This window comes from Mobula birostris, chromosome 30 (genome assembly GCF_030028105.1).
Source record: "Mobula birostris isolate sMobBir1 chromosome 30, sMobBir1.hap1, whole genome shotgun sequence".
Lineage (NCBI taxonomy): Eukaryota > Metazoa > Chordata > Chondrichthyes > Myliobatiformes > Myliobatidae > Mobula > Mobula birostris.
Window position 1 is genome coordinate 8,785,707 of NC_092399.1, and position 25,707 is coordinate 8,811,413.

The following is a 25,707-nucleotide window of genomic DNA, read 5'->3' on the forward strand; positions in this document are numbered from 1 at the left end:
GCCGGTATGATGCGGGCATCACTGAGTCGTGGCTGAAAGAAGGCCATAGTTGGAAGCTTAACATCAAAAGCTATACTTTGTATCAAAGGCAAAGTTGGTGGTCTGGCTCTGTTGGTAAGAGATGGAATTACATCTTTAGAAAGAGGTGACATCGGGTAGGAGAATGTTGAATCTTTGTGGGTGGATTTAAGAAACTACAAGGTAAAAAAAACATTATGGGAACCATATATAGGCCTCCAAATAGTAGCCAAGATGTAGGATTGAGATTGCAAAGGGAGCTGGAAAAGACATGTAATAGATGTAATGTCACAATTGTGATGGGGAGCTTCAATATGCAAGGGGATTGGGAAAATCAGGTTGGTGTTGGATCACAAGAGAGAGAATTTGTTGAATGCCTAAGAGATGGCTTTTTAGAGCAGCTTGTCCTTGAGCCTACTTAGGGTAAGGCTATCTTAGATTGGGTGCTGTGTAATAATCCAGATCTTATTAGGGAGCTTAATGTAAAGGAACCCTTAGGAGGCAGTGATCGTAATATGAATGAATTCATACTGCAATTGGAGAGGGAGAAGCATAAGTCAGATTATCAGTATCACAATGGAATAAAAGGAATTACAGAAGCATGAGAGAGGAGCTTGCCCAGGTGCATTGGAGAAGGATACTGGTGGGGATGAAGGCAGAGCAGAGATGGCTGAAGTTTCTGGCATTAATTTACAAAGTGCAGGATTAACATGTCCCACAGAAGAAGAAGTTCTCAAATGGCAGGAGTAGGTAACCCTGGCTGACAAGGGAAGTTAAGGACAGCGTAAAAGCTAAGGAAAAGGCATATAAGGTAGCAAAAGTGAGTGGGAATTTGGATGACTGGGAAGCTTTTAAAATACAACAAAAGGCAACTTAAAAAAGCTATAAGAAGGGAAAAGATTAAATATGAGGGCAAACTAGCCGATAATATAAAGCAGTTCAACAATTGGGAAAATGAAGTTGAGTGAAGTTATCTCCTTTGGTTCTAGAGCTGAAGGGTGAGGGATAGTAACTGTTCCTGAACCTGGTGGTGTGAGTCCTGAGACTCCTGTACCTCCTTCCTGATGGCAGCAATGAGAAGAGCGCGTGACTTGATGATGGATGTTGCTTTCTTGTGACAATGCTCTGTGTAGATGTGCTCAATGGTGGGGAGGGCTTTACCCGTGTTAAACTAGGATGTATATGCTCTCATTCAATGGGTTAATTCAAAAATCCGCTCCACATGCCAGGCCTGCATTATTATCTTCAAACATGTAGCATTGCTCTTTCCGGACCACTGATTTTGAATGTAGACGAAGGGAAGTGATTTATCTGTATTAGATATTTGGTGTAGTAGTGTTTGTTTAGGAACACAGAAGGATCATATATCATAATTGTTCTGGGTGTGTAGCTTTATCAAAACTAATTACTCCTTTATGAGTTTGGAAAGGTCGCACATAACGTTTACTATGGCCTGAAGCCAAGGATGGTGATGCAATGGTCAAATTCCATGTGAGATGTGGAATGCAGCATGGGATTCAATGTCTAGCAGGGACGGATGACAAATGGTTCTCTGAGCTGGTCTGTCCTGTCTTGCAGCTACAAGACACACTGTGAAGGGAAAGCAGATCAATTCTAAATGGAGTTTATTTTTTTCCCCAAATTTAGAGAGGCTAACAAGCCACTGTGAAATTCAACCATAAGTTGATAACAGAAACCCGGTGCAATCAAACTCGCAAAATGAGCTGCTGAACAGAGGTTCAGAGAAACTCATGGAATAATGTACTGGAGAAACTTTACAGGTGGAAAGATGATGAATAATCTTTCTGAAAGTCTGTTTGGACTAATTTCAATAAATATCCTTTGAGCAGCGGGTGCTAATTGCAAGTTCTTGTGTATTCAGGAAACTTGGTAGATATAACTTGGTACAGTATTGTACAAAAGTCTTAGGCACATATATACTTTACACTTTATTGTCGCCAAACAATTGATACTAGAACGTACAATCATCACAGTGATATTTGATTCTGTGCTTCCCGCTCCCTGGATTACAAATTGATAGTAAATATTAAAAATTTAAATTATAAATCATAAATAGAAAATAGATAAATGGAAAGTAAGGTAGTGCAAAAAAAAACCAAGAGGCGGGTCTGGGTATTTGGAGGGTACGGCCCAGATCAGGGTCAGGATCCATTCAGCAATCTTAAATATAGCTAGGGAGCCTAAGACTTTTGCAGAGTACTGTATATGTCAACGTGGAGCAGAGAGCCAGTTTGTAAATCTGGCTGGAGCAAAGGATGGTGGGAATGGTGAGGGTGGTGCACCATGGGAAGGGTGTGGGGCAGGTGGCAGAGAAGGAGTGCCAAGGGCGGTATAATGCAATACATAAAATTACTACAGTACTCTGCAAAAGTCTTAGGCACCCTAGCTATATAAATATATATATATGCCTAAGACTTTTGCACACTGCTGTATTACGAGTAAATTTGGAGATATAGTAAGTTTGTTAAATTTAATACGCATGTATATTTCAGTGTTTCAACAGTAACTGCACCATGAAACAGTAATTAGCGCAAGGCTGGGGTGGAGATAAGTCTCTACCAAAGGAGGTGTAAGGCGCTCCTTCCCTCTGCTAGTCTGCGGGTCACCCTTGGGCAAGGTGTAGCACTGATTTGCCCCCCAATCAGGGTCACGTGAAGCCATGGGAGCAGGTGGTGGATGGTCGTATGAGCAGCTGGTGCAGATCACAAGTCCTTGTTATGTGACCACTGACACCAGGCAGACAATCTCCGAAGAGTATTGATAATGGTTGGGGTCACCCATCTTGTAAAGACACTGCCCAGAAGAAGGCAATGGCAAACCACTCCTGTAGAAAGTTTCCCACGAGCAATCATGGTTATGGAAAAACCATGGTCATCTATGTCATACAACATGGCACATAATGATGATGTTGCCATTAAAATAGTACGTTATTAAGAGGAACATAGAGTGCACTAGTTATGCTGCAGAATTAGTATCCAGAGGTCTGGACTATTGACCTGGTGACATAAATTTGAATCCCACCACACTAAACAAGCAAGTTAATTTCCAGTAATTAAATAAATCTGGAAGAAAATGCCAGAATCAATAGAAATTGACCATGAAATGACTAGACTGTTGATACAAAACCATCTGGTTTCCTAACGTTCATCAGGGAGGGAAAACTGCCATATGAATCTAGAATATAATTTTAGATCCACAGCAATATCTTAACTCTGAATGGCCCTCAGGAATGGCCTGACTAACCATTCAGTTCAAGAGTAGTTTATTGCATAAACTAAAATAACAGGTTTCATGACTAACATTCAAACTATCCCAGTGTCATTCTGAAATACTCACAAATAACTTCTGCCAAAATAAAGAGTTATCTGTAAAGTGAATAAATTGTAATATATGATGCAAATATTTGAAATATCATTAGACTAAAATTATACTTACTAATGGCGTCAATTCTGAGAATTTCAACTTGCCATTTGAGAGATTTGTTGTTTTTGTGCGAGAGAGTGGGGTTGGTGTTTTTCTTTGAACGGCTACCATAGTTTTCTTTGTTTTGTGGCCCTCTGAAGAAGACAAATTTCAGAGCTGTATATTGCATACATACTTCAATAATAAATGAACATTTGAACCTTGGAATTTCACTTCAGATTGCATTGAAATGCCTATTTTGGAGTATTTCAAGGAAATGGAACCACATAACTTGTCAATAATTCTGACAAATACATAATTTTTCCTTGCCATAAATGACGTGATAATACATTTGAAAGGTTGAGAAAATAATGAACTTAGATCATGTTAAGTGTTGCTTATGTTTAAACTACGCATTCAGTTTATTTTATGTAATGGAATATCAGCCACTCAGGAAGAACTTAAAACCAAATCATTCATATGCTGAGTATCAAAACCCCTTAGAGTTTTACACTTGGAAAACTTCAGTTAAATTTGAACTAAAACAAAATGGGGTAAACTCAAGAGGCTAAATGGAGCTGGATTATGATCTTAATAGCTAATAACGTAATGGGAAGTTATCTGGAATTTCTTTGACTGTTATAAGTAAGGAACAAGTATGCTGTAGTAAACAGGATGAATGGTTGCTGTTTAACACACTGTTGAAACAATACCGCTATATATGCGGATACACCACTCCAAAGTCTTTGAATCATTAAGTAAGAACAAGTATAAACAACGTGCATTTTCTAGAATTATTATTTAACAATTAAAGCAGCAGATCCCAACATTTTAAGATTTAAAACATGAAGAAATCTGCAGATGCTGGAAATCGAAGGCAACACGCACAAAATACTGGACGAACTCAGCAGGTCAGTCAACATCTATGTAGATGAACAAAGCAGTCAACACTTTGGGCTGAGACCCTTCTTTAGGACCTTCTCCAAATTTTAAGATTTGTGCCTTTAATAGCATGTGGTTTTGCTATATTTATGTAACATCTGCAGAGAAAAATTCAGACATTTTAAGTTCTCTGCCTGATGTAAAGGAATACACACGTCATGAATGTTTCAGTGATATTTTTGAGAGTTATTCTTGTTCTTTCTTTAGGGAACTTTGTGGATGTGACAATAGGGGCACAATTTATCATCTCTAATGCATAATGAAAAATATTTCTAAAGTAAACTTCCTGAGATCATTGAGATTGCTGAATCCACTGAAGGATTAACTTTCTGGTAAATGATGTGCTTCATCCATTGGAGGGAAATCACATTCTATGGTTTCTGATTTTTGGATTGTTGGTCCTGAACCATCCAAGACTTTCAAATTGTCTTAGACCAACAAAAAAAAACTGAATTTTTCTCATAATTGAACATCTCAGCTTGTCAAACCCCTCCGACAGCCAAAGATCATCAAAAACCATTACATGTTGGATGTAACATAATTCCTCTCATCCAAGATGAGAAGATAAAAAAAGTGAAAAAATTTTAGACTGATGACACATGATTGTTAAATAAAGAGACCTAATAAGTCAGGTTATAAAGGATTGGAAGATTTAATCCAACTTCATGTATTGGAATGAATAGAATTCCGATACGTTGACAATTGTTGCACAAAATGTTTTCAGCAATTAATTGGATTTACAGGGTGAAAGGTGAAAAGTTTAAGGGAAACATGAGAGGAAACTTCTCCACTCAGAGGGCCGTGGGAGTGGAAAGGAGTTGCCAGAGCATGTGAGCTCAATTTCAACGTTTAAGCACCGATTGGATAGATACGTGGATGGAAGGGATTTGGAGGGCTATGGTGCCGGTGCACGTCGATGGAAGGAGGCAGTTTAAATGGTTTTGGCATGGAGTAGATGGGCTGAAGGTCCTGTTTCAGAGCTGTACTTTTCTATGACTCGAGGACTCTATGACTCCAATTGGTTTATTGATCATTACAGAATGTCTTTCTGGTGCTTCCTTCTCCCTTCCCTTTTCCCAACCATGATTCCCCTCTCCCTGCCCCCTTCCCACTTTCAGTCCACACTAGAGACCCACATCAGAATCAGGTTTATCATCAGCAGCAATACAGTGCAATACATAAAATTACTACAGTACTGTGCAAATGTCTTAGGCACTGTAGCTGTATATACTGTAAGTGCCTAAGACTTTTGCAGAGTACTGTGCATTGAAGATTCACTCATCTAATCCTTTGCTCACTGCTATTTAAGTATTAGCTGCCTATTAATACAAGTATGATACAGTCTCATTTATTGAGCCACATAGTTAATAATCAATAATGAAAAATCGAAGCCAATTAGTTTATCAGACACAAAAGGGAGTGGCAGACATGACCATCCCTCCAGTTTGCTCCTTTGTTGTTCTTCCAATAGTTACAGTCACATGCAAAAGTCCTAGGCACATATACATAGCTAGGGTGCCTAAGACTTTTGCACAGTACTGTCATAATTTTATGTATTACACTGTTCTGCTACCGGAGGGAAAAAAAAAACAAATTTCATGATGTATGGTAAACCTGAATCTGATATGGGTCTCTATTGTGGACTGAGAGTGGGAAGGGGGCAGGGAGAGGGGAATCATGTCTGGGAGAAGGGGAAGGGAGAGGGGAGGGAGCGGGAGGCACCAGAGAGACATTCTGTAATGATCAATAAACTAATTATTTGGAATCAAATGACTTTGCCTGGTGTCTCAGAGGTAGGTGTGTCTGCACCCACGCCACTCCTGCCCTGGCACTCCTCTGCCACTTGTCCCACACCCCCTCCCATTGCATTCCACCCTCACCAATACAGAAGACAGAGAGGAGCTTCCATAGAGATATACAAAATTATGAGAGTTATAGACAGGGTAAGTGCAAGCATGTTTTTTCTACTGGGGTTGGGTGGGGCTACAACTAGAGGTCATGGGTTAAGGGTGAAAGATGAAGTTTAAGGGGAACATGAGGAGAAAGTTCTTCACTCAGAGGGTCATGAGAGTGTGGAACGAGCTGCCAGCACAAGTGGTGCATGTGAGCTCGATTTTAATGTTTAAGAGAAGTTTGGATAGGTACACGGATGGTAGGGGTAAGGCGGACTATGGTCCCAGTGCAAGTCGATGGGAGTACCGTTTAAATGGTTCGGTACGGACTAGATGGGCTGAAGGGCCTTTTTCTTTGCTGTACTTTTCTATGACTCTATAATACAGTAAAAATGAAAAAAGAAACACAATACATATAAGAGGAATCCATTTACAATAATTGTTATTTGCATAGATGGTATGTACATAAATTGGTAATAGATGAGGTGTAGGTAGTGGTAGTGGGGGCTGGTGGGGTGGGTTAATGGGTGGCGGTGTTGATCAGCCTGGCGGCTTGGGGGAAGCAACTGCTCGACAGTTTGGCTGAAGTTGTTGAAGTTTCAGTAATAGCTTGGGGTAGATTTTTTAAAAGGACAAATGGGGTGTTGTAAAATTCCAGATACATACTGTACATTAGGTACAATAGAAATCAAAAAAGCTAATGGGATGGTTGTGTATGTAACTCAAAGACCATGACGTTAGCTGGAAGAGTTATACTAAGCTATACAAATCTGTGGTTAGACTAGATCCAGACAGCTGTGTGCATCTCTAAACACCACACCCCAGTAAAAACACATTAATCTTGTTGGATGGAGTTGACTACTGACTGACTTTAATTTTCTCAGGGTGGAAATGACTAATACAAGGGGCCATAACTTCAAGGTGTTGGGAGGAAAGTATGGGGGGATGGTAGAGTGTTTTTTGACAAATGGAACACGCTGCCAGAGGAGGTTGTGGAAGCAGATCCACTGGGTCATTTAATCGGGACTCTTAACTAGGCCCACGATGAAAGAGAAATAGAGGGCTTTGTGGGAGGGAAGGGTTAGATTGATCTTGGAGTAGGTGAAAGGGTTAGCAGAACATTGTGGGCTGAAGGGCCTGTACTGTGCTGTACAGCTTTATGCAATGCAATGAGTTTATGACAACACAATGAACATTTTAAATTTTGATGAGTGTCCAATTCATGAAAATAGCCACTAAAAATTAAGCAAACCAGTGAAATCAGGGTACAGACTCAGGTTCTGGTTTCTTTAGAATATAAGTAGTTTAAAGTATTTACTTACATACTTATAATTAAGTAATTATAATTATAAGTATATAAGTAAAAGGGGCCATATGATAGTGTAGCGGCTAGTGCATTGCTTTGCAGTACCAGCAACTCAGGTTGAGGCCCTACCTCTGCCTGTAAGGAGTTTGTACGTTCTCCCCGTGACCGCATGGGTTTCCTCCGGGTGCTCCGGTTTCCTCCCACAGTCCAAAGACCTACCAGTTGGTAGGTTAATTGGTCATTGTAAATTGTCCCATGATTAGGCTAGGGTTAAATCAGGGGATTGCTGGGCGGCCGGGCTCCACACTGCATCTCAGTAAGTTAAGAATAAATAATTATTTAATTATAATTTATTTATTATTATGTTCCAGCGGTTGAAGGGTTCATCTTAGGTCATGGAGCTTCCCGAATGCCCACAGATGTTGGAAACTCCCAGTGGGAAATAGTTGGAGTGGGATGCACGAATGTGAAGACCTGACAATCAGAAAAGTCATGAATGGTGAAACAGGCAAGTGTTGTGGCAATATCTGAGGGCAAAGCCTACCTCTGCCTGACTATTTTCAAACTTTGTGCAAGAGATCCCAGAAGCTCAAATTGCATGGAACGTTATTTACATTTTAAAAAAGAAATCCTCATTTTCCTGCTGTGCTGATGGTAGAGAATTGTGTGGAGAGGGAACAGCAAATCCAAGTGGAAATTCCAGGTCTTGTTGTTTATGTAGTGTTAAGTGAAAACACTGAAAGTTGCCTGGTGTAAATATGTCAGCTGATGCCGCTGGTAATGGGCAATAAGCACTGAATACATAATGAGCTTCATGTGCATGGAGCTGAACTAGACACTAATCACAAAAAGCTTTAGAAGTTCCACGTGTTGTTGGCCATGCCGTTCTACTGGGATATATAGGACATCTGTTTCTGCTTCATGAGGATGATCCATATTTAAGTTATAATATTTCAGTCTTTGCAGTCAAAACTCTGTTTTGTTCTATTTGAACAAGCACATTCTAAGTTCTTATTTTCCCTGCTTCATAATATTTCCCCAATTATTTGCCTTCTGAGCTGGCATGCAAATCCATCTGTTGATTTATCGATTAATGAGCAGAAACAGAATTTTCTGTTTGGTGTGGAAAGATTAAAAAAAGGAATGGTAGAGGTAAAAGGCTGCAAGTGCTTTTGCCATCTGTATGATCAGAATGACAAATATTTATGAAATCCATAAATGAAAATTGTTTTCTTAAATAGTCCTCAACAATTCTTCCCCCTCCCCCAACCCTATGAACACGATCCTTTGTATCGGAGAACCTGAGAAACAATTCTCAGCTGGAACACGTTCAAAAAAAACCAAAGCTGATCTCAGCCTAGCCCGTTAAACAGCTTGTGAAGTAGTCCACTCTCTCTCACTTACTCTCATACACACACACACTCATAAACACTCACACATGCATGCCTCTTTCGCAGTCGGCTGTCAAGGAGACTTTCTCTCTCTTTCTCTTTCTCTTTCTCTATCTCTCTCTCTCTCCCTCTCTGTTGTGAAGCTTGAAGTTGCAAACTGCAAAGGAGAAAAGTTCTCTTGCTCTTCATAAAGACGTGTACAGACGAGCATCCAGAAGAAATTCCACTATCACATCGAGAAAACTTATCCTTTCATTTCTAAATGAGATCCAGCCAACTTGCAAAGGTAGGAAACTTCAGTCTCCATTTCTTCATTTTGTCTGTATATGAATTCCATGCTATGCATATTAAGCTGAGGAAACTGCTCTATTTATTCAGAAGGAAAATAGTTTAAGCTTGGATGGTAAGGCATAACCAAATAGAAATGGATCAAACAAATTGTTTTGTGACTATTTGCTATTTAGAAAAAAAGGTTCAATAAATTAAAAGAAAATTAACTACTCATTTTTTAAATAAGCATAAAACTTCTTATTATTACAGCTAAAGATGCCAACAGGTTTTAGTCCTATTAATTAAGGTACTGTGTGAAACTAAAATAAGAAGCTATTAAAAAAACTCTTTCAATGACAGTGGACGTGACGTATGAACAAAGAATTCTCTGTGTGGTTCCAGGCAACAGAATGTAATATGGAATATTATTTTCTTGCTATTCTTAAATTAAGTATGTGCCGTAGTCGTTACAAAGCTAGACATTGATCATAATGATGAATGAGTTAATTCTTTAGTGTTAGATTGTGGCCCTGAATGTGTGCCAAAATTCAGACGACTTTTAAAGGAGTCCCTGTCATTTATTCCCAATGGATGTTGTGCCATATTTTTAAGTGAGGGAAGTCCTGAGTTATGTTGATCACACAGCTGAGGCAAATAAACCAAGAAGTGCATTATCTGATCATTACTGCTTTGGTGTGTTTCAGCTGGCAGCTGCACTGCATTGGCAGTCAGTTGCCTTGGGACATCCTGAGATTGTGGAAAGTGTTAGTTAGATGTGAGATTGAGATGCGAGGTTTCTCTTTCTTTATTTTCTTCTTTGAATCACGGCACAATTATGATTTCAGGCGCAAAATAGACAAGCAAATCAGGACAACTTAAAACTGTTTGTAGCTCCACCTAAACCTTTCTCTATCTATTGCATCACTTCAAAATCTTTGCTTGACGTCTCATTAGCCTGACCCTGCCCTAGGCAGCCATTTCTTGAATTTGAACTGTACTCAGAGTAAATTTGTTTCCAGTTTGTCTGATCTTAAAAGTGATTGGTAAATGTGACTCCTGTGCTGAAATTCAAAATCAATGACATTGTAGGTAGGGCTATTTACACCTGTTTATTGTGGGGATATAACTCTTCAAGGCTGGTCTTATTCAGACAGTGAGTCTGTGAGAATTCTTCCTCATGAATGGCTGGGAACTGCTGTACCTTCAGTCTTCAATTTTCACATTGCACTGCACAGCAGAAGAGAAAGGTTCTTGTTCAGTGCCTTCAAATACAGTCCCTGCATTAAGAAAGGTACAACTTGTGCAGTCTGAAGGGTATAGAGTGTAGTTCCCCTATTGCTTTAAAATCCACGTGGCTAGAAATTGTAAGACACCTGTTTCAATGTGCTAACCAGATGAGAAATCTGTGGAATGGAAAGATGGCTCATGAGCGATTGGTAGATAAAAGGGTCGGGCTGATCTATTGGTGTGGTGTCATGGATTTGTAGTATAGGCACTGAGCCTGTAATATAGTCTGAAATCCATTCCACTGACTGTGATTAATTGAGGAGGCAGATTTTAATACATTACTGTGTGTTTAATGTCACCAGTTCTGTGAATTTCTTGGCATTTGTACTCTTGTACTAAACAATAAGTATCAGATTGACTTTTGGGCTTAATCTGGTCTTTGCAAAAATGTACCTACTTGGTCTAACTGACTACTGTTTCAGAAGTGCTGGAACACTGCGGTAATACATGGGTTACCAGTGCTTCTTGCACTTTAACAAACAGCCCTTCTCAATGCTGACTCTCTACGTTTCATTGAATATAAATTGCTGGCTGCTTTCGGAAATATTTCACAAGGTCTAGGGAAATCTATAAGGCACTGTGCATTGAGGAACTAGCTACCAGCAGTGTTATCACGTGGTGTGAGTTATTTCCAGATGCTGCAATGCAGATGTTGAATTCCTATTGTATCTCGTCATATTCCTTAAATGGAAATTAACGTGCAGTTTTGGCTTTGACATACATCAGTTATAAAATAAAGGGGTATTTCTGTGTTGTAGGTTTTATGTATGTTAATGATGAAAGTAATGGTTTCAAACAGTTTAATGTGATCTAGTACTGCAATCTGCACTAGATATCCCAGGCATGAAAACAACAAACTCATTGTATTAAGTGCAATATGTCTTTGTTATCCTCTACAATTACCGATAAGCCTGCATAAAATCGGTTTTCTTTCATAAGTAACCATCAGGCTTACTTGGGCAAAAAGTGAATTAATTCATTAAAATTCTAAAGCAAAATTGCTTGTTTTAGATGTCAACAATGTTACAGTGAGCCAAGATACTCCCAAGCGCATTTGTTTTGAATTATGAAGGTTTTAAAGTACAGATATGTCTTGAATGTGATTGCATCAAAGGAAAGTAGGGAAAGTTTTCAGGAACAGATTGAAATTTTAAAATGACATTGTTGTTATAACTCAGTGAGCAGGATAGGGAACGCCGTTTAAACCCCATACGTAGTTTTGTTGCAAAGTACCAAAGTTTCAAAATTGATTTTTTGTCGTACAGTATTGCTGTTTTTATATTAGAAAAGAAGGAATAATCCATCTAAAATGCATTTAGAGTTTGGTTCATTTCCCACAGCTATTAATTCTAATACTAATAGTTCACTTGATTTCCCGGTATTAAGTATTCAGTTAATGCTAAAATGTTAAACGGAAAAAAATCTGGATCTACAAATGATCAAATCTATCCTTTCAATATGATTCTATTATTATAAAATTATATAGATTACGTCATGGGAAAGTACAGCACAGAAACAGGCCTTTCGGTCCATCTAGTCGATGCCGAAACATTAAAGCTGCATACTCACATTGAACTGGACCATAGCCATACCATCCATGTACCTATCCAAACTTCTCTTAAATATTAAAACTGAGCCTGCATGCACCACTTGTGCTGGCAGCTCATTCCGCACTCTCTCCAGCCTCTCTGAGTGAAGAAGTTTCCCCTCATGTTCCCCTTAAACTTCTCACCTTTCTTATCTCTAGCTGTCACCCCATTCTACCACAGTGGAAAAAGTCTGCTTGCATTTACCCTATCTATATCCCCATAACTTTGTTTTGTGCGCTCATTACGCGCCATGTCGTATGACGTGGGCGATCATGGTCTTTCCATGACCATAATTGTTCCTGACAAAGTTTTCTTCAGAAGTAGTTTGCCATTGCCGTCTTCTGGGCAGTGTTTTTACAAGGTGGGTGACCCTGGCCATTATCAATACTCTTCAGAGATTGTCTGCCTGGCGTCAGTGGTCGCATAACCAGGACTTGTGATATGCACCAGCTGCTCGTACAACCAACCACCACCAGCTCCTATGACTTTACGTGACCCTGATCGTGAGGATAAGCAGGTGCTACACCTTGCCCAAGGGTGACCTGCAGGCTAGTGGAAGGAAGAAGCAGCTTACACCTCCTTTAGTAGATACATATCTTCACCCTGCCACCGCGCTACCAATTTTGTATACTGCTACCGAAGAGGTAATTTGAATATTTAATTATTTGTTTATTCTTTGGGAAATAGGCATTATTGCCAAGGCTGTCATTTATTGTTCATCCCTCATTGCCGTTGAGAAGGTGAGCAGCTGGAAGGAGGTACATCCTGGGAATGGCTGGGTAGGGAATTGTGGGATTTAGCGATGTTGAAGGAATAGCAATATGTTTTCTATTTGGGATCAGGTCCAACTTGGAGAGGAACTGCTAGGTGATGATATTGCCATATGCCTGAAACTTGAATTATTTGGTGGCGGCGGAAGTCTTGGGAAAGGAGATTAGTCGAATAAGGCTGCACGGTAGCATAATGGTTAGCACAATGCTTTACAGTACAGGAGCTGGATGTTGAGTTCAATGCTGACTGGCAACTTCTTGGAACACTGCTGGTGCCGAACTGTGTTGGTCTCTACTGTTCCTTTGGATTCATCCGCTGCGTGGGGAGGGGGAGCCTGTTACTTGGGCAACAGCTCGCTCTCCACATTGTACTACCTTGGCTTGCGTATGACATAAACAGTTGGGACGCAACTTCCATGGTCAACTGTGACCAATGGGGGGTCCTCACCCCACCCTTCACAACGCTGGCAGTGCCACAGATTTTTGAAATTGAGATACAGCATGGAACAGTCCCCGTGAGCCACTCTGCCCAGCAGCTCCCGGTTTAATTCTTGCCTAATCACGGGACAATTTACAATGACCAATTAGCCTGGACTGTGGGAGGAAACCGGAGCACCCGGAGGAAACCCACGCGGTCACAGGGAGAATGTAGCGGGTCACTGATACTGTAAGGCGTTGTGCTAACCACCACACGATCGTGCATGGTTTGAGGTGCTACATAATATGAGTAATGAATCTTGGTGGCACGGAGGGACCTTGTCTTCACGTGCTCACTTCTAGCAGTGTTGTTCTTTGATTCAGCTGCAGCAGCTCTCCGGGTCTGCTGGCGGCTGGGGGACGAAGGATATGGACTGTCTTGGGGTCAGAGCACTGTGTACGTGCATGGGTGGGGGAGAGGAACGGGGGCTTGTTTTGCTGTTGTTGCTAGTTCTGTTTCGTTCTGCCAGGCATTGTGGGCGCGTTATGCTGGCGATGGACTGTGCAATGATACTTGCAGGCTGCCCCCAGCACGTCCTTGCATGTGCTGCTTTTTGACGCAAATGACGCATTTCATGGTGTGTTTTGACGAACACATACCCTCCAAATATCCGGACCTGCCTCTTGGCTTTTTTTGCACTACCTTACTTTCCATTTTTTAATTTTCTATTTATGATTTATAATTTACATTTTTAATATTTACTAATTTTTACTATTTTTAATATTTAATATTTCTAATCCAGGGAGCGGGAAGCGCAGAATCAAATATCGCTGTGATGATTGTACGTTGTAGTATCAATTGTCTGGCGACAATAAAGTATAAAGTACTACATAAACTTGAATCTTGCATTGTGAATCTTTCCTATGAAGTCACCGCCTTTCAAATCAGGCACCTGCCTCCACTCCATTCCCTGTCCCCTGGTATTTCAAAGTTCAAAATTCGGAGTAAGTATATTACCAAAGTGCCTATATGTTACCTTATGCAACCCATTTTCTTGTGGACGTACTCAGTAAATCTAGAAAACCTGATAGAATCAATGAAAGAACAACAGGACAAACAACCAATAAGCAAAAAAAGACAAACTGTACAAATTCAAAAGAAAGAAAAAGATAAGCATTAAATATCAAGAACGTGAGATGAAGAGCCCCTAAAAGTGAGTCCGTAGGCGGTGGGAACAGTTCAGTGATGGGGTGAGTGAAGTAATCCCTACACGATTACAGGGAGAACGTGCAAACTCCTTATAGACAGTGGCAGAAATGAACCCAGCTCGCTGCCACTTTAATATTGTTACACTGACTGCCACATCACTGTGACGCCCCAAAAATTCTCCCTCTGCCACCAGTTGTCAATGCCAACATATGTATGAACTGGAAACATAATCCGTACTTCATGGGATGAGTGTCAGCACAAGAGATGACAATTTATCACACACTATTACTTCAAACGAGTTGAAAATCAACCTCAGGAAAATTATATTAAGGACTAGTCTACCATCTGACTCAACATTTTCTTTGATTATTGGTCATGATTGGGCCAAGAAATATATTGTTGAATGATTATTGCTGTCTTAGAACGGGTAATGTAAGCATGAGAAATTGCTGTTGTCTGGGGTAATGTTTCCCGTCTGAATTTTTAGGCTGGATCTGGCTGTTAAGGGGTGAGAAACAGTGGACCATTCAATTAATGGAGGGATGGCTGACTTTAATCAATCGGCTGGGTTTCCAGACCGTGCTGAATTATTTGAATTTAGTTCAGGGCTCATCTCCAACTAACCTTCCATGCAAGAACTAGATTTAGATGCGTATTATTCTTGTGTGGTTGAGGATTTGTTGAATAATCACTTCTATCCTGGATGCCTGTCAGCTATACTAAGGAAAAAGAGGTGATGTAGCTCTTCATGTTTAGTTTGACGACACACTTCCAAAACTCTTCCAGGATGTTTCAGACTCGAAATGTTACCTTCTTGTAAAAAAGAATATAAGGGTGCTCCTTCATTAATTCAGCAGAAAACATCAACCTTGCTATTCTTGTAACTCCAAAACATTAAACTAATTGAAAGCAAAAAGACAGGAGCCCGGGTAAGCTTGTCTCAACACTGGTGAGGCCTCTCTTGGAGTGAGCTTGAGATGTTTGTGTTTCTGCAGTTCAGAAGCTACAGCAACGTTTCCATAGAGCTCCTTCAAGAGTTAACTTGGGTATATTTCTGATGATTTAGAATGTAAGCGCAAAGATGTAATGTTGAGGCTTTATAAGGTACAGATAAAGCCTCACTTGGAGTATTGTGAGCAGATTTGGGCCTCTTATCTAGGAAAGGATGTGCTAACATTGGAGAGGGTTCATGAAAAGATTCCAGGATTGAAACACTTAGGAGGAGCATATGATGGCTCTGGGCCTTTACTCACTGGTATTCAGAATGAGGGGGGATGTCATTGAAACTCATTGAATATTGAGAGGCCTTGATAGAGTGGATGTGGAGAGGATGTTTCCTATGGTGGGGGAGTTTAGGACCAGAGCACACAGCCTCAGAAGAGAGGGATGTCTTTTTAGAACAGAGTTGAGGAGAAATTCCTTTAGTCAGAGAGTTACGAATCTGTGGAATTCATTGCCACAGGCTGCTATGGACGCCAAGTCATTGGCCCTGTGGATTGGCTGATTCTAAGCTGTTCCCACTGACTGAAGCATCGCGGGAGAGAACAGAACATCGGGAACAGTGCATCAGCTGTTGGAGGCTGTGTACACGGTGAGTCACGCTCTCTCTCTTTCATTGGTGGGTGAGAGATTGTTGCTGATTTTTGGGTCGCAGAACTCAGAGGAAAAAAGCAGCGTGACAGACTTTTAACACCGTAAATCACAGAGTTGTTTTGTTATGTCTCGCCTCTTACTGTGAAAAGGGACACCTCTTGTTCCCTTTATTAGACAGAGAGACAGAGAGAGATCCTGTGGTATGGCGGTATGGTTGAATTGTTGATTGAATGACTGTTTGTTTTACTGTAGATCATAATTTTTATTGGGGCCTTTGCTATTGTTTGCTAGGTAGGTGGAGGATGCTGATGCTATTTTGTGGAAGTGGGTAGGGTGAGGGGGTGTCGTTGCTTTGTTGCTGCTTGTGTGTGGGAGGGGAGAGTGGGGGGGCTTTGGGGTTCCAACATTTTTACTGTCATTCATTCTTTGGGCCACTTTGCTGTTTTAGTGGACGTCTGCAAAGAAAAAGAATTTCAGGATGTATTTTGTATTCATTTCTCTGATATTAAATGGAACTAATGAAAAATTGGCAGAGGTTGATAAATCCTCAATTAGTCAGGGCATGAAGTACACGGGGAGAAGGCAGGAGATTGGGACTGAGAGGGAAGATGGATTAGCCATGGCAGGATGATAGAGCAGACTCAATGGTCAAAATGGCTGATTTCTGCTCCTATATCTTATGGTCTTAATTTGTTTTACTTTAAGCCAGGCGTGTGCTTATCATATAGTAGCATCATCATGAATGCAAATCACGTATTTTTACATATAAGCTGTAATTAAGTGTTTAAACGAACAAAAATGCTTAATCAATTAATATATTTACAATACTCAAATATTATCAAAATATTAAATACGCAAAAATACTCAACTTCGAACTTCGGAAAATGAAAAGAGAAACAGAGTTAAGGTTTGAAGTGCTAGAACTCTTCGTCAAAACTGGGAAAGAGAGAAACGCAATTGAATTTAAAGTTGGAGAATAGGTGGGGAAAGAGGTGGACAGGACAAGGGGAATGCCCATGTTCCCATTTTCAACTTATCCGCAAGGCAAACCTGGTCCTCTTTTTCAGTTCAGTGTCTGGTATGGAGAGGCCACTGCACGGGGTCAGAAAAAGGGATGCAAACTCATCCAGCTTCATCACCAGCACCAGCAGCATCCAGGACATCTTCAAAAGATAATGCCTCAAAAAGGTGGCATCCATCATTAAAGTCCCCCATCAGCCAGGACATGCTCCCTTCTTATTTCTACCATCAGAGAGGAGGTACAGGAGCCTGAAGACACACACTCAATGTTTTAAGAACAGCTTCTTCCCTTCTGCCATTAGGTTTCTGAATGGACATTGAACCCGTGAACACTACCTCACTATCTTTTTTTCTCTTTCTGCACTGCTTATTTAATTTTGTCATCATCATCATTATGCGCCATGTCATATAACATCATCATTATGTCGTGGGCGATCACGTCTTTCCATGATCATAAATGTTCTTGGCAAAATTTTCTACAGAAGTGGCTTGCCTTCTCCTGGACAGTGTCTTTACAAGAGGGCTGATCCCAGCCATTATCAATACTCTTCAGAGATTGTCTACCTGGCGTCAGAGGTTACCTAACCAGGACTTGTGATATGCACCAGCTGCTCGTACAACCATCCACCACCAGCTCCTATGGCATTATGTGACCCTGATCGCGCGGGGGTGGGGGGGGGGGTGCTCAGCAGGTGTAACACCTGCCCAAGGGAAGAAGCACCTTACAGCTCCTTTGGTAGAGACGTATCTCCACCCTACCATCTATCACCCTTGAATAGACAAAGTAGACCAAACCTTCTTTCTCTCTCATTGTGCCTCATGTTAACCTCCACCCTGGCACCCCAATAATTTAATCTTTTAATATATATTTCTTATTGTAACTTTAAGGTTTCTTAATGCATTGCACTGTACTGCTGCCGCAAAACAACAAATTTCACGACAATCTGTATGTCAGTGATATTAAACCCGATTCTGATTCTAACTCCAGTTTCTCTGCAATGTAGAACTAAGTTGTTTTTCTCCTTTCCTTGGTCTGGCATCGTTCTTCAGCCTGAAACATTAACTCAGTTTCTCTTTCCACAGATGCTGCCTGACCTACTGTGTGTTTCCAATATGTTTTCATTTTTATATCATAGACCCATGCAACCCGGAAACAAGACCTTTGGCCCAACTAGTCAATGCCGACCAAAACTCTAAGCTAAACTAGTCTACATTTGGCTCACATCCCTCTAGGCCTTCCTTATCCATATTTCCCATTGGATTTCCAGCATGCTGCTTTGCATTTGAAAATAGCCACAACTTGATTCACATGGTAGAATATTGGCGCGGTACATGTAGGCTGGAATGGTGGCCAGAGTTTCTGTTCCTGGTGTTCCCTATCTCCGTTGTGCCACAGGAACATTTGCAGACCTCTATGAAAAGTCACTTTGAATTTTTAGCAGCCCAGGGGTTGTGCATCTAATTTATTGGACACTTATTTGGCATTTTCCGTATACGGTAAGTGGACCCCAACACGAAAGAAAATGATTATAGAGGTGTTTCTGATGTTTGAATAGGTCAACTATTAGCATGTATTTTCACAATTTTGGAATCATCCCACCCCACTACTCATCCACTTTGTAAACTCTCCCACAGTTACAGATTCTGTGACCCGCCATCCTGATCTATTCTGTGTATTAATTAAGTTCTCTAACCATCACTTTCAGGAGGAGACAATGGAAGGGAGGTGTTCTGAGCTTGGTTTGAATGGCAATGGAAGGGAGGTGTTCTGGGTTTGAATGGCAATGGATTATTGTCCTTACGGCACTTGCCGAGAAGGAGATTGGAGAAAGTTCACTCACTCATTAATGCGAATATCTAATCAGCCAATTATGTTGCAGCAACTCAAAGCAAAAAACCATGAGTTATGGTCAAGTGGTTCAGTTATTGTTCAGACCAAACATTGGAATGGAGAAGAAATATGACTTTGACAGTGGAATAATTGTTGGTACCATACAGGGTGGTTTGAGTATCTCAGGAATTGCTGATCATCTGGGATTTTCACACACCACATTCTCTAAAGTTTACAGAGAATGGTGTGAAAAACAAAAAAAAATCCAGTGAGTGGCAGATCGGTGGGTGAAAATGCCTTGTTAATGAGAGAGGTCAGGGGAGAATGGCCAGACTGGTGCAAGCTGACAGGAAGCTGTCAGTAACTCAAACGTTACATTAGTGGCATGCAGAAAATTATCACAACATGCCGAACTTTGAAGTGGACGGGCGACAGCAGCAGAAGACCACGAACATACAATCAGTGGTCACTTTATAGGTACAGGTGGCTCCTAATAAAGTGGCCATTGAGTGCAGTTGAGGGAAACTGGGGCTGTCCTCTCACACCTCCTGACAAATGTTTCCAGAGCAGCTACCCCAGAGCAATTTTAAATGTGAATAAGCAGTGGCTTGGAGAAGGAGTTGTTTTAACTTTAAGCTTGCATGCAAGTTATGATTGGCTGAGACAAAACTGTGTCCCGGAGAGCCCTGCACAAATTTCCCTCCTTACGCCAGACAGGAAATCATAAGATGATGCAAGCTGGTTATTCTTGTCAACAGACAGCAATTCAGTTGCAATGTTGGAAGTTGTGAGTGTGAGGGGAGAAGCTGAATGAAAGATGTCAATTGGGAGCAAGATTTTCAACATACCTGTTGCTCCTGGCCTCTCAAAGTCATTTGATCAACTCCTAACCCATTTTTACTGTTGAAGCCCATAACTCCCATTCCTCCTTTCATCTCCTCTGACTTGTTCCACGCAGAAACCAGCTGATTTTCCACTGCTTCTAACCAGCAAACCAAGTACCTGATTGGAGTCTGCAGGTTGCACATGGAAGGCGGTTCAAGGTGCTAGTCTGTGGTCTTGAGTATGGTGCTTAAAGAGACATGTCCATTTGGGGCTGTTATTACAATTTCCCTTGTTCTCCAATCAGGAAAACAAATTGCACCAAGAAGTCCATTGTAGACAGATAGTAAACCTCAGGAACCCAGGGGCTCTGAGCGTACCTGACGTGAAAATGCCAACATCTCAACAAACCAATCAGCTAAAGAGTGAGCGATGAACGATGGGCATTGATAGACTCTCTTATAGCTAAAATCATGTTAGGATTAATATAGACCTTTCCTGTAAACTAAAAGCAGCCACTGTTAGTGAGTAAAAGTGAAGTTTATTTGCCCATCTTTATAGGTCCAACACTACTTTAATTTACAAAGAGTCCAATGTGGATTCCACACTTGCTCAGAAATTCTAATGGACTGGTCTGGATGCAGTCAATAAATGAGCATTCAATTCATGGAGCTACCACATCGTACTTCAGCTGCAGCTAAAGCCAAAGATTATCACTGGTCCTCCTGTCCCAAGACCAGGCTTGGCAGTTCAGCCACAGGCTCAGGCAGAGCTGTGGTTCACTGGCGTGTGGTTGGGAGCAGAGGCCTGCATATGTCTATTTTGGCGGAGGGATTCAGAACTTCCTGCGATGTGCCCCTGACATGAAGGTCCCTGTCAAGCTTTCCAAGTGGTGCAAAATGACTCAGAAATTATAGCTCTTCTGTTTCACCTCCGAAATAAATTATTTTCATTGTGCGAATACTATGACCTCTAAATTCACAAAAAAATATTTTGAAAGATGGATTTTGCAAAATGTTGTAAACCACCAGTTGATACCGCAAGATAACTGATACCCATTAGTCAGTGTGACCATGCTGCCAGATCCGCCGGGAAAATAATTAACACTACCATTCTAAAGAAGTCAAAGTGGCTCAAAGTGGTTTCTTGGTGCTGACCCAAACCTCACACAGCATATCCCTGCCAACCAGCCAGTTACTCTACATCAGCAAACACAAAACCCTGGAGAAACTCAGCAGGTCAGGCAGCATCTAGGAAAATGAATAAACAGTCGATGTTTTGAGCTGAGAACCTTCTTCAGGACTGGTAAAGAAGGGGGAAGATACCAGAGTAAAAAGGGGGTGGGGGAAGGGGAAGGAGGATAGCTGGAAGATGATAAGTGAAGCCAAGTGTGTGGGAAAGGTAAAGGGCTGGAGAGGATGGAATCTGATAGAAGAGGAGAGTGGATCATAGGAAAAAGGGAATGAGGAGGGGACCCAGGGGAGGATGAAAGGCACTTGAGAAGGGGTAAGAGGCCAGAGAATGATACAGAAGAAGAGAGGAGGAGGAGGGATTTTTTACTTTGCATGTAGCACTGCATTTTCATTTGGTTGGGAGAATGGCTGACAAATCGGAGCTGTGTTGACCCCTGCATTGAAACCATCTGGAAGACCCAAATAAAGAATATCTGCAAAAGACAAGCCCAAAACCATCACAATTTGGGACTTTCAAAATGCTCAAAGCCATTTTAAAATATCCAAACTAATTCTGCTCCCAGAATGCAGGCAGCCGCACGGCCCCTGATCTCAGAAGCTCTGTGTGGCTGCATTAATATTTCAAAAAGTTAAGGTAGTTTGTCATACATAACTTCTTTATTCGAGACTTTGCCAAGCTGAGACTTAATAAAATTATTTGTAGTCAAAACAGTTGTACAAGTTGGAAGCTTTTAAACTGCATGAGCAACCACCTGCTAGAAGTTGCACAGGAGTTCTTACGGAGAAGTTTTACAAGTTCAACATCCTCGCTTGGAGAAGTGAAAAATTTCTTGCAGCTGAGAAACCGAATCAAATCACACCCCTACAATCACTTCCCTGAACAAATGATAGAAGCATGTGGAAAAATTCATTCCTCACTTGTGTTCCTGCCCTTTCATTTCCAAAGGAAGTTCACACCAGTGCTACTGCCCTCTGGTTTTCAAGAATTTCTATACTGCAGAAAATTTGAAAGACTAAATTGAGAGTTGTCACTATGAACTACTCAACTATGACAATATTTTACAGTCATTCATATCAATAAACAACGCTAAGATTACCCTCTAACTTTCCTTTCCTCAAACTCATAGGAATCTCATAGTTATCCATCTACTTCAACACTTTTTTCCTGAAGTTTGTGATTTATGATCAGTCCATATTTCTTCTGAGTTTCGAAGCATTCATATTGACCGTTCTATTAAAGGTTGCAAGGGTGTTACATCGATCTCAGTCATCAGCAAAGCCGTGGAAGATGTTGTTACAATGCTAATGAGAGCCATAGCCAAAGTCAAGTTCATTGTCATATATATGGGAAATGGAAAGCTTACTTGTGGCAGTATCACAGGCACATAGCATCGTATAAGGAACTTGCACAAGGAAAGCATAAATTACACAGATTTTTTAAGTAAGAAAACAGAATTGGAATAAAAGAAACACAAAGTCCATTTTGGTGCAAAGTGGTCATTGAGTTGCTAAACTGTAGGGATTAGAGTTTTTCCATTTGGTTGAAGGGAAGTACAATAGCTGCTCTTGAACTTGGTGGTTTAGGTCTTCAAGCATCTCTACCTCCTGCCGGATGGTAACTGTGAAAAGATGCATTGGACCTGGTGGTGGGTATCTTGGGTGATAGAGGTCACCTCCTGTAGATACCACCAATAACAGAGAGGAATGTGCCTGTGATTCCACTCGGAGAGGCAAGTCATGAATGGACAGCCAGACCTGTTGCCCAGGCTGTAAAGTGGGTCCCTGTCTTCTCCTTCAGTTTGCCTTAGCTTCCGCCTTATGGATCAAGGACAGTAAAATCTCTCTTGCCTTACTCCGTTTCTGCTTGCAGCATTGGTTGAGATCTTCGCCGCAGGCACCCCAACCTCGGCCTCCTGTTCCGGAAAGAGAGGGTGAGGATAACCAATCTGGCACTCAGTGACATCCCATGCGCCGAATGCTGTAAGGGGGTTGTGGATGACCTCTGCCCACATCAAATGGTCACACCACTCATCAGGTCGTTCTGAGGCCAGGCATCTTAAAGTACGTTCTTAATTTTGGTTGGTCCACTCTGTTTGGCTGTTGGACTGCGGGTAAATCCCATAGGAAAGGTGTGCTATTGCCCTTATCAACTTACAGAGTGCCCTCCAAAAATGTGATGTGAATTGTGGACCACGATCTGAGACCACGTCCACTGGGAATCCATAGTTCCTGAAGACCTGGTCCAGGACAATTTAGGCCATCTCCAATGTAGATGGTAGCTTCTCCAAGGCAATGAACTTTCTGGTTGACAATTACCATGATGACCGCCTTCCCCTTGGATGGCGGGAGATCTGTGACAAAGTCCATGGAGTTGTATGCCCATGGTCTTTCCAGAACAGGTAGCGGGTGGAATAACCCTTGAGGTTGGGAACCGGGCTGCTTGTTGCCTGCATGTACTGCCGAACTTCCTTCGTCACTCCGGGCCACCAAAACCTCCTCTTGATAAACTCGAGGGTCCTGGCAATCCCTGGGTGAGAGGTCATTCTCAATGAATATCCCCATTGGAGTATCTGGGACTGGATGAACTTGGGATGAACAGATGACCCAGAGGATCTTTCTTAGGAATCTCCGCTTCTGCTTGGGTCTTGCGAACAAGAGGGTCAATTTCCCCAATGAATTGGCACTACCACGCTGGCTTGGGGAAAAATGGTGGTAGGCTTCTCCTCTTGTTCCAGTTCATCAAACTGACAGGACAGGTCTGGCTTCTGGTTCTTTGACTCAGGTCACTAGGTCAGGGTGAAATCAAAGTGGTTAAAGAATAGAGACCACCCGGCCTGTATGGATTTCAGCCTCTTGGCCTCCTGAATATAAGCCAGGTTCTTGTAGTCAGCCCAAATGATAAAAGGATTCTTTGCCCCCTCTAACCAGTGGCGCCATTCCTCCAAAGCTCCCGATTCCCTATGTCATAGTTATTCTCTGCAGGGGATAGCCATCTGGAGAAGAACGCAAACGGGTGCGGTTTACCATCCGAAGGTGATTGTTGAGACAAGACAGCACCAACTCCATTGTCTGAGGCGTCCAACTCCACAATGAAGGGACTCCTCACGTCGGGAGAAAGCAAGATGGGAGCTGTTGTGAACCGCTGTCTAAGTTCTGCAAAAGCAGCCTCCACGTCAGTAGATCAGACAAAAGGGCCCATGGAATTCTCAGTTAGCACAGTCAGCGGAGCTGCCACCGAGCTGAAGTTCCTGATGAACTTCCAGTAGAAGTTTGCAAACCTCAGGAATCGCTGGACCCCTCGGTTAACGATAAAGTTTCATGGATTAAAATGGTCAGGAACCACTGCTAGAAGTGGGTGGTTGATGGTGGGTTTGGACTCAGTGGTCTGAAGGACCCTTTGCATGTTTATTTATTTTTAAATTTATTTTGAGATGCATTACAATGACAGGCCCATCTGGCTCCCCCTGCCCAATTACACCAATGTGACCAATTAATCTACAAACCAAGTCTTAGGAATGTGGGGGGAAACCATCATGGTCACGAGGAGAACGTACAGTCTCCTTACTGCCAGCAGCAGAATTTAAGCTGAGTTGCCTGCCACCCCGTGCATGTTGTGCCTCCCTATGGCTCTACCAGCCACGTAAATGCAGACAGAATGCTCTTTGATCATCTTGGTGGGTGTTATTCCAACTGAAGTAACGGGTCGCCACCTTCCAGTCCGAGGCATCTTGCATTAACGATATGCAATCCACTGCCTTGACATGAACAGCAGCAACTTGCAAGATCTCCAGCACTACCACCGAGAAGGTCCAGGGAAGAAAGGAGATGGAAACATCACCCCTTTCTGGGTCAATCAGTATCCTGATTTGGAAATATATTGTCATTTATTTACCATTGCTTGGTCAAAATTTTGCCACCCAACATCACCTGAGAGTAACTTAGACCATGACATAGAAACAAAATTAGGCTATTTATCCCATCGAGCTTGATCCATCAATCAATTATGGCTGATTTATATTAGATTATTAGATTATGATGACACGCAGTCCTCTTTTATTGTCATTTAATAATGCATGCATTAAGAAATGATACAATTTGTTCCTCCAGAATGATATCACAGAAACACAAGACAAACCAAGACTTAAAAAAACTGACAAAAACCACATAATTATAACATATAGTTACAACAGTGCAACAATACCATAACTTGATAGAACAGACCATGGGCACGGTAAAAGAAGTCTCAAACTCTCTCGAAAGTCCCATCATCTGACGCAGATGGTTGAAGGAAGAAAAATCTTCCTGCCATGAGCTTCCAGCACCACAAACTTGCCGATGAAGCATCCTGGAAGTACCCGACCACAGTCCGACTCCGAGTCCATCCGAAAACTTTGAGCCTTTGACCAGCTCTCCGGCACCGAGCACCGAGCACCATCTCTGCCGAGCGCTTCGACCCTGGCGCCGGCAACAGGCAATAGGCAAAGCCGAGGATTTGGAGCCTTTCCCTCCGGAGATTCTCGATCGCACAGTAGCAGCGGCAGCGAAGCGGGCATTTCAGAAGTTTCACCAGATGTTCCTCCGTGCTCTCATGTCTGCCTCCATCAAATCAGGATTGTGCAGGGCATCCTACTTCACAAATACGATATCAATTTGGAGTGGCTGCGTGCGCTGTGTCGCGTCGCCATCTTCTCCTCCCCTCCCCCGTACCCCATTCTGCATTCACCCCTTAAATT

At 41.8% G+C, this 25,707-nt stretch overlaps 1 protein-coding gene across 2 annotated transcripts in view; it reads left to right on the plus strand.

The window, feature by feature from the left end:
- Positions 1 to 8,947: 8,947 nt before the first annotated feature.
- Positions 8,948 to 25,707, plus strand: part of col8a2 (collagen, type VIII, alpha 2) — a 223,073-nt gene continuing 206,313 nt past the window's right edge. For both annotated transcript variants that reach the window (XM_072247123.1, XM_072247122.1), the window contains exon 1: positions 8,948 to 9,258. Coding sequence is in view for 1 of the 2 variants with exons in the window: in XM_072247122.1 (XP_072103223.1) it covers positions 9,235 to 9,258 (24 nt within the window). In the remaining variant the exon portion in view is untranslated. The remainder of the gene's footprint in view (positions 9,259 to 25,707) is intronic.